This window comes from Fulmarus glacialis, unplaced genomic scaffold, assembly GCF_000690835.1.
Source record: "Fulmarus glacialis isolate BGI_N327 unplaced genomic scaffold, ASM69083v1 scaffold31135, whole genome shotgun sequence".
In the NCBI taxonomy this organism is placed as follows: Eukaryota; Metazoa; Chordata; class Aves; order Procellariiformes; family Procellariidae; genus Fulmarus; species Fulmarus glacialis.
This window is the reverse complement of record NW_009212833.1, coordinates 6,355-16,475: the sequence shown is the minus strand read 5'-3', so window position 1 is coordinate 16,475 and position 10,121 is coordinate 6,355. Positions and strand designations below refer to the sequence as shown.

Genomic DNA, 10,121 nt, shown 5'->3' with positions numbered 1-10,121 from the left:
TTATGATTTTTGTAAATGCCTTGGCTTCCTCTCCAAATTGAAAAGTCTTTTCAGTCTCCTCATGGAGCAGCTGTTTCATCCTCTCTAATTGTTGTTTTCTCTGTACCTCTTCTTACGCCACTACGTCTTCCCTGAAATGCAGAGACCAGACTGCACAAAGTGCTCAAGATGTCGACTCAGCAAGGCTTTATATGGCAGCAAAGTCATGCCGTCCTCCTGACGGTGCCCAGCATTTTCCTGGGGCTTGGCCACTGCTGCATGTTGAGCTGATGATTTTGGTGAGCTGTAAGTGAGGACTCCAAGGTCCTTCTCTCAGCTGGAGCTGCCAGCTCTGAGCTCAGCGTCACCTACAAGCCTAAGTAGAGTGCAGAGAGAGAGCACTGCTTCCCCATCCATCCCCTCCCAACAATTGCAACTTTAGATGTATCCTGAACAAAAAAATGTACCCACTCAGGACATTCAGGAAATCTCCACAGATTTTTCTTCCACTTTATTTGTTCGGTTATTGTTCAAGCACTTGCAGTATAGGAGATCTCAGCTTGAAAAGCCAGCCTCTTCTTGATCAGAGTTAAACATAAACCCGTGGTTTCTTTGGAGATTGTTTTGTCTATGAAGCTATGGGCTACTTTAGCAATAAGCATTTCCCATCCCCTCCCTTCCTCTATAAGCAGTTTTTATAAATCTCATAAAAAGTAATTGAACTGAAATCCAAGCTCCATCTTCCTCAGTGAACTTCCAACCAACAGTTACAGTGTGAACGTGGATTAATTTTCTCTGCCTCCCTGGCCCAGTGAATACGGATGTATCCATGAAGCCTGCCTAAGCTTCAGTAGAAGGGACTGGGACATCTCTTTCCTTCAATGCAAATTGTGTATCCTCGTGGTTGGGGTATGCAGGAACGTAAGGCAAGGTGAAGGACTTTGTATAGTCTACAATTGTAACGATGGAGAAAACTTAGCTTTACAGATCTTAGCGCAGCTTGCTAGAGTTAAAGTAATGCTTTTGCAGACAAAGAACAGATATGACAGAAAACGCATTTATTTAAACTGCTGTACAAGGGAAATCTCAATCATTTTCAAAAGCCAGCTGAGGGAGAAGTGACTCACATAGCTTGTATACAGGAAGCCTCTTTGCAGTCTTCAGTGGAGAATTTTTCTCTGAATACATCACTTGTGTGAGTGCAGTTATCTGCTGAGCGGCAGCAATATATTTGGCAGTAGATAAACATGGAGAAAGACATGGTTCCTGCCCTGAGGAGCTTACAATCTAAAATGTGACATGGACAATACTATTCCAACATATAACAATCAACTGCAATATCATCAGTCAGATATAAGAAGACTCATTTTAACAAGCAATTGGAATATCAAATATATATATAAAGGCCAAAGGTAGGACAGAGTGGTGTCTTTGTTCTGCTATGTATTTATATGTTCGTATGTCTACAGGCATGAAAGGTAGTGATGGTTTGCTTATTTTCTTTGGTGGGGCTGCTCCAGCTTGTGCTTCCTGAACAAAAATAAGGAAAATTAGATTAGAACTTAGCACTCCTTCTGTGATTTTACATGTCTGAACACTGGACAACATTGAGATGAATTAATTCCCATGCAACAGAGGAACCCAGATTTGGGAGAGGTAGCGTGAAAGAAGTGATGGATTTTCTGTCCTGTTGAGGCACTGGGTCTCCACATCAGCATACAGTTGGTGAAACCTATGACAGCTACCTCAGAGGCAGAGTTAGCTGGGAATCCCACTAGTTCTAGAAAAAGCATATCACATTCTGTGTCTGCAATCAGGAGAGAGTCCCACCACCCAGGGAAAAATCTGCTGGAAATTCCAACTTTCTTGTAGGTTAACAGTTTTTCCCTAGTAAGTGATGGTTTGATCTTTATTTCTGTGTGGAGGAGAAGAGACAGTAGGAGGAAGAAGAAAACTTAAAAATTAAATCTGAAACCACATGCTGACAGAACTTAAGCAATGCTAGATGCTCATACATCTATACAGGCACAAATTCTGTCTCCCAGATGCTTCCTGGTTTGAGGTTTTAAAGTCACATTTGGCCTAGTTTCTAAGGCAATCAGAGTAATTTTATAGTGTGTCATATTTCTGGTCAGGCTCCTCTCCCTTCCCCAGTAATTATTTTTTTAATGTTTCAACTAAATTTGAGAGAGGGCTTCATTTGAGACATGAAGCTCTTAAAAGTTTCAGTGAAATCAGTAGCTGAGCAAGAGAGGAGAGAGACGAATTCCTATCCCAGATGAAAGAGAAGCTGCAATAAATCCAACAGTTAAGTGTACTTTTGGCTCATCAGCTGGGCACTTCATGCACATATATACTGACCACTCACGCAGTACACACCTAGCATGCTGCACTCTGCATTGCTCATACTTAGGGGTCACAGCAGAGAGATAGGGGAACCGGCGGAAGATGCTAAGGAATAAGCCCAAAGTAGATGTCAGAAGCCTGGCAGGGAGGTGAAGGTTGTAAGAGCGATAGGGAATGGATCGAAGGGCCTGTGGTATTGGGTGGATATTAGGGATCACAGAGACAGCTGTGTAAGAAAGTCAGCTTCATTGGTGCCACAGAAATGGGGAAAACTAACAGACTCATGAAGGGCAATAGTTCTGACTAACCGTTATGTGTCAAACGCATAACACCTTTTTTGGTTTTGGTACATTCTTTTCATTCTTGTCATTGCATATAACAACAATACGTACAAAATTTTCACATTTATGTTACTTTAAGAACATTTAGAAACTGTGCGGGATATCTTAACAGTTACCTGAAAACCTGTTCAAGAAAGAATGTTTCATAGGGAAGTGTACTAAGACTCTTCTTGCTTCTCCACCTCTTCCTTTCCTTCTCCATCTTCCTGCTTTTCTTCTTCCTCTTTCTGCTTTTCTTCTTCTTCCTTTTTTATAGAAAGGCAATGAAGGAAAAATAAACAGTCTTGAAAACTGTTATGTTTCTAGTAAATGCAATATTATTAGAGCTTCAAAAATAGAACAGAGGAGTAATGTATAGAGCTTTTAATCTTAACATGCCAGGGCTCTAGCTTTGTGGAGTTAATAGGCAAGTGCTGAAGTATAAGAACCCTCTTCTTAGAGAGGTTAGAACACGGTACATGGTTAAGCTGTAAATAGATGTTCAAGATCAAAATGGGAATATGAAATATATGTAAATATGACAAAAAGTTTACTATTTTTAATTATATGCTTTCTTGGAGCAGTAAACAAGTCAAGATTCGTGGCACAGGAACTGGACTCCTGAATAATCTAAAAATCATTCAGAGTCAGATAATACAGCCTTGTTTCTGTTTCAAAAGTTCTTATTTCTCTCTTTTATAAAGTAGAAATGGCATAATTTAAAGGCAATAGCCCTTTCCTTCAGTCAACCAAATGAACCGTTATCTGAAACCTAGCATTTATGTAAAATAGACAACAATCTGTGTTTATTGTCTTTTAAGAGCAGTAAATGAAGCTTTAAAGTGTAGTCCTGCTCTGAAAAACAATGGAAAATGGCGTTGTAGGCTTCTCTGCTCCTTCTCTTCCAGCAAACGCTTGCTCAAAGGCATTCCATCTCTGTGTATAAACAAGCTTTATCTCAAAATGCCTTCATATACTACCTAGACTACAAAAATTATGGGAATTTCTTTCTGGTGTAATCAATCAAAGAATACATAATTAGTTTTCAGTCAGGACTGCAGGTAGTATATGAGCAGCACAGACCTTAGATTTTCCTCTCAGACACATACTGTCTGTAAGAGAGTCACATCTGAGTCACTGAAGTAAAAAACTGCTTAAAAATGTGCTTGGGAATGGACCTGTTGTAAGCAGATTCCTGGTCTGAATCATGGTTTTTCAGGGCAAACCATTGCACTGAGGGATCATCCCTGCAAAACCAGAAACATAACACGAATGTCTGCACAGGTCAGCTGGATTAGAAGTTCTCGTGCCAAAGGAATATTGCCTCTTTTGGCATCTTCCCTCAGGAAATTAGCACTCTTTGAAACAGGGCAGGCAAGCCCACAGACAAGCAACATCTTTCAGATATTAACAACTTCAGTTCAAAATTCAAGTCAATTACCTTTTACAGAAAAAATGGATATTTTTCTTCCTTGAAGCATTAGTTAGTGGTGCCAGGGTGCACTAACCAGCCTGAACAGCCTCACCAGGAGACCCCACGCTTTGCCCATGGACCGAGGAGCTCCATTTCAGCTGCCAGGTCCGCAATGCATAATTCTGACAGTGAACATCTGTATATGTACACATGTATGTACACATGTATTGCAGTTTGAAAGTGGGAAGATGTGAACATGTCCTCTTATTAATTGCAGTTTTGTAGTGGAAAGTAATCATTAGTTTTACCGGGAACACCGAAGAAATATTCAAGGCATAAATTTGCAATGCTGGGCAAAGCAGAAAAGCATATAAGGATTTGCACCTGGCTCTTACAAATTCTGGCAGGAAAATATTTCCTTTATAGGCAGAATTGCCTAAATTGTCAGAATGACTCTTTCTCACTCACAACACTGAAAATGTAATCAGCATGGTGTCAGTTAGCGAATGTCAAAGTTATAGTTGTCTTGGGAGTCCTTGGCAAATTTTATTAAAGAATCTGTGAAAGACAATTTCTCTTCCATTTGCAGTTTTTAATGATTAAAGGCCTATCTTTGTTCCCAAACAATAAGACTATGATACGACCAATAATTTTCTCTAGCAGAATATAATACTAGTATATTTAGTTTCATGAATAAGAATTTACTATCTTTTGAGTGAAGCGATGAGACTGAAAAGGAATTAAATGCACACAAACAAAAGATGAAAGCAAAATGTCCACATATACTATACCCCTGTTGCTGCATGTTCTTCCTTGTTTTCCTACATAAGAGATACAAAAGAAAATGTTTAGAAGATGATAGATCAAAGAAAGAATATCAGAGGTCATACAGGCAAAACACAGCAAAAATTAAACACTGAATTTAGGAAAATTATGTGGAATTCAGAGAGAACGTCCTCCAGATTAACTCACAAAGCACATTTAAGCTAGGCTTTTACTTTGAAAAAGGGCTATAAAATCATTAAATACAGCTCCCTTTTTCTCAGTTATTTCCAATCAAATCATTGACAAGCAAAGCATCAGAGCTGAGGTTTTGTTTGCTTTTTCACATGGGGGGTTTTTTTGGTAATTAGCTGGTCTGCAAAATGAAAGTTAAATCAGAATTATACAGAATCTTATCTATGTTATATATCATCACTCAGAATCTGACTTGCAATTCTATTAACTGTTGTAGGCTGGAACAGATGCCTTTGCTCAACAGTACTGGGGAATAAGAAATAATAAGGCTGGTTTTAGACTGAGCAAAAGTGATGAAGAGAAGAGAGCAAAAGTGATGAAGAGAAGAGAGATAAAAGAGGAAAAAATATAAATGTAGAGTGAATAGAATTTAATGTTAGATACCAAGCTGGTTATTGAAGAGAAGAGCTAATTTACACTAAATCCCAAAGAGAAAGGGCAAATGGAATAGTACCATGCAGAAGGCATGAGCGGTTGATATGAGTTTGCATAGAATGAGTTGAGATAAGGAAGTGAGCTGCAGTGCCAGGGTTTATATATGCCCTGGGGAATTGCTGAGACAGGATACAGACTTGCAGTATAATATGATTTTTGAACATGTTTCTAAAATATTTCTGCCCTGAAGTGAGCCTAATCTGTACTGCAAACTGATTTAACTGGGACACCACTTAAAAATATTCTAACGCCCAAGCTAAAATCTAAAGTTAAAATCAGATAGTAAAAATAAAGAAAAATTATTACCGTCACATCTAGTGACCAGCAGAGCCCTTGCTGTGCCACATGCATAGGAGGTCACAGTCTTTTCCTTAAAAACCTCAAAAACTCAAAGGGACAGACAAACCAAACAAAATGGTTCCTCAACCTTTTCCATCAGAGGATGGGGATTAGGAATGAAAAAAAGATTAGGAAGAAGTCAAGGATAAGCTTGATGAAGTGATTAGGGAAGGAAAGTATGCAACAGGTTTAAGGTGAAAAAAAATTTCATAATCTAAAGCAATCCTAGTGCAGCTGTCCCTTGGTGATCCAGGCTGAAAGCTGTTCCTGTTACTTACTACTGGATCTGTGTAAGGGACTTTCTATTTCGACGTCTGCTCTGGGCTTTCCTGGATGCATGTGTGAATGAGGGGCTGGAGCTGCTGGAGCCTAGGCAGTCTAATGTGAGGTGTGTAAAGAACAACCTGTCGCACCGTGCAATTATCCCTGCCGCTTTCAGGAGGCAGCTGCTGAATTAAGAGATTTGTTTTTCAGGGGGTTGGGGTCTCCCACTGGTTTCCTCAGGATCATACCAGCCTGAGACAAAAAGCTGGAGCTTGTGGACTTCTCGATGTCCCAGCAAGGGCAGCAGAAGCAGTAGGGGAGGGCTGCAGCCTCCACACATACTTTCCTGCTACTGAGGCGTTGGAGGAGCCTTCTGAAATCTGGGACCCTCCATGCAGGTCCACAATTGAGACAGTCACAGTTTATTTTGTTATCTGTCTTATGCTCATTGGCAAAGACTGACATATCTTTACCTCGCCAAGACTCTTCCAGAATTTTTCCATAGCACTGGCATTTGTCCAGCAAAGTCACTGGAGAAAAGCCAGCTGGGTTACACCCCGCATCAGAGAGTCATTTTTAAGCTGGTTTGAAACTGAGTGCTAAATAAGGCTAAAATGCCAAAACTTGATTCCCAGTGGTATATTAATTCAGAAGCAGAACATAAAACTGCGATGTTTAAATTACAGCATTTTGATTTGAGCGTTTGTCAAAAGAGTAAGTTGACACTCCAAAAGGGACCTGACTACTGTTCAAAAGATGCAATAGTTTGGCTGCAAAACACAGTGGGCCGCTGATAAAAAGGTCACCCTTTCAGAACTCAGTATACAGAGACCAGCTCTTAATAACCTAGGAAAAAACCAAGACATGGGTGGAGAGAACACACGGAAAACATCTACTCAGTGTGGTCAAGCAGTCAAACAAGATGTGCTGGGCTGCAGAATGAGAGGAAGAGAGGGAAATACTGAAAATACTGTGTTGATACTACATGTATCCTTTAGGACCTAATATCCAGTGGAGATACTCCAACAGCAATCTGACAGTCTTTAAATGTATTTAACTTCCTAAAACCCTGGCCAGGTAAGGAAATGTTATTCTAGCTTTCTTTTATGAGGGTAAAATGAGATACAGAGACAAAAGGTGGAATTCATCTCACTGTAGCTGCCTCAAAGTTATTCTTCTCATCTAAACTCATCCTCTGTGTGCTGTCTGTAGTGAATGAGAATACCAGAATTTCTACAGAATGATTCATGCCATCCCAACAGAAGTGACAGCTGGGATGAACTGTGGCAAGGCGGACAAATGCCACATCACTGAAGTGATTTGTCCTAGGTGAGATGGGAAGTGGGTGGTGGAACAGGGTGAAAAATGGGTTTTGTGCGACCCTGGCAGGAGTCACTGGTACCTTGCTGCCTGCAGTGGTGAGTACTCTCTCTAAAAACGAGTGAGACAGGAACAGGAACAGGAACAGTGCTTTTTTTCTTCCCCTAGGAGCTAATATACACCTGGAATGATGAAGCTGGGTATCAGAGTTGGACAATTTCAGGAATACTTTTCCTCCTCCTTATGTAAGACCATGTAAGAACGTTTCGATACTGCCAAGACTGTGCAGGTGAAAGGGGAGGGTTTGTAAGACTAACCATATTTTATGCCCTTAAAACTGCAGAAAGGTCTGTTCAAACACACTATCTTGCTTGGTGCTCTCTCCTCTGCCACTCTTCTCCCTGTAAAACTAAAGGAGTATATATTTTCCACTTACAGCTCCAATCCATTCTGTGAGAAATGGAGCAAGGTGCTTGTTGTGTAGGAGCGGTATTGCATTATGTCATTACAAAACCTCTCATACACAGCTGCTTGACACATTTGCAAACGTGTTCCAGCATTCTGTTCTCATTTGAAAAACATTAGAGTAGACTGCCAGCCAGAATGACAAGTAACCTACTCCAGCCAGGGGATACACTGCAGTTTTATGCTAGGCTTCTCTTAAGAGCTGAGGAAGAAGATATTTGATGGCACTCACGTGCCGGCTGAAATTCATAGAGACATGAAAAGTGCTTGGATACAATTTAAGGAGAAGTTTCAGTTCCCACTGAGGACTGTCTCTCCTCATTGCCATTTTGAAATTTTAAATGGGACTTCCCAGTGCCTGAGACTTGCATGAGGCTGTGTAAAAGGGTGCTTTTCCAGCCCAACAATGACTGGTTCAGTTATTGTTAAAAAGGGTAATGGGGAAAGGCTTACAAAGAGATGCTTCCTCTGGAAAAACATTGCAGCTAGATGGAAAAAAAACCAAAACACATTTGTTTTGGTCTTTAGTGAAAGAGATGATGCATTTGTGACAGATATGTCACTGGGACCGTCTGATCTCCAAACCACAAAAAAACCCAACAAGTGTAAGTGTTTGATCCAGCGGTAGGCCTGCCTCTTTGGGAAGAGAGTCACCTGACACTGCAACATCAAAATAAACCCATCCTTAAATGCCAAACTGTCAGAGCAGCAGGAGAAATAAAGCAGCTGGATCCCTATCTCCAGACACAGGATCCATTTCTGCATAGTCTCTATTGGGTGTAGAACCTGGCCAGTAACATAAACACCCCACCGAGGAAGACACCGGCACACAACAGAATGGTCCCTTTTTGTGGGATCCATCTACTTTTCAACCACAAGTACTTTACTGATGTTAGCTAACTGCAGGATGTTACACTAGGGAATTGAAGGAACTCAGGTGGCTTCTTCCAAGAACATTTATCACTGCAATTTGAGATCTGCCCATGTGACTGTAATATCAGACCATGATGCAGGCAGAAGGGATAGCAACAGTCTCCATTTCTGCACTGCCCAGGGGTTTCTGCATGGCCTGGAGAAGACACTGTCAGATCTGGCTTGCTGCAACAGCAGTCAATGCTGTTGTACATGACGACAAACATTAACAACTAGATTTACGAGCACTACAGATGCTGGGCATTGATAGCAGCAAATTTTTCCACACAGATAGGACTCAGATGTCTAGTCCTAAATTATTCTCCATAACTACAGCCTGGTTCCAAATGAGTGTTAAAAAAAAAAAGCTTATGGTAACAAGTGGCAAAAGGAAACTGTTAAATAAAGACAACTGCTGTTATTCAAGGTTCAGAGCAAAGTTCCCTGGGGTTTTATCTAGGTTTCATATCACCGTGATGTCAAAGAAAATGCATCCAAAAGACAAGCAGGACCACTCTGTAATCAGTCTTCCCACTCTGAGGGCACACTAGGAGAGCCTGTGGGTTTATGTTCCATGCGCTTAGCACAGGTAAAACCCTCATATCACAAAGGGAAAAGGGAAAAATTACCTGTTGATCTTCTGACGGCGAGTGAGCAGACTGAGCGTCTTCGTGAGCCCCTTCATCTGCCTTGTCTCCTGTGTGTGCCTCAGTTTCGTCCGTGGCATCAGACTTTTCAGTCTCCTGGCAGCAAAGGAGAAGTCATTGTTAGCTTCAGGGCACATAACCAACAATTCATTTCTATAAAACTCTTGACTTCACAGTTTTGGAAGGAGTTTTTCTAATTTTGCTTCAGCATTCAAATGAAAATATATCCTTTTGGACATTTTCCTGTGAAAGAAACACTTGTTGGCGTGTTGATCTGTTGGTAAAGGCATGGGGTTTGTGTAGGTAAAATACGAATTCAAGCACTTCTTCCTCTTCAGAGCATAGTAGTTTCTCTAACTTTTGTGTGGAAAGTTTAATAGCAACCGATGCTCACCCTGATGGCACATTCTAGCTTCAGGGAAAAAAGGCCTTTTTCACCAGCATGCATTCCAATTAAACTTCATCAAGAAGCTACAGAAAAACAGAAGTAATAAAGGATTTCATATATAGTCTTGTAACTTTCTTGTTTAAAATCATCAGGAAACCGTTCCACAATTCACACACCAATCTATCAAATCTATTTTTTCCAGCACCATGAACAAGCACCTCCCAGAAGGTTCTTTATTTTAAGTTCTGTTGTACTTTCAGCTAGGTAGCTGTGAA

The 10,121-nt window shown here is 40.7% G+C and overlaps 1 protein-coding gene across 1 annotated transcript; it reads right to left on the bottom strand.

Moving 5' to 3' along the window:
* Window positions 1-1,018: 1,018 nt before the first annotated feature.
* On the bottom strand, window positions 1,019-9,554 carry LOC104076965 (nucleolar protein 58-like; the record flags this gene model as incomplete). The annotated part of the gene is given in 6 exon segments (XM_009578008.1): window positions 1,019-1,475; window positions 1,477-1,509; window positions 2,783-2,911; window positions 4,514-4,522; window positions 4,846-4,880; window positions 9,441-9,554. Coding segments are annotated over 6 exon segments (369 nt in total), but the record flags the coding sequence as incomplete, so codon positions are not given.
* Window positions 9,555-10,121: the final 567 nt, after the last annotated feature.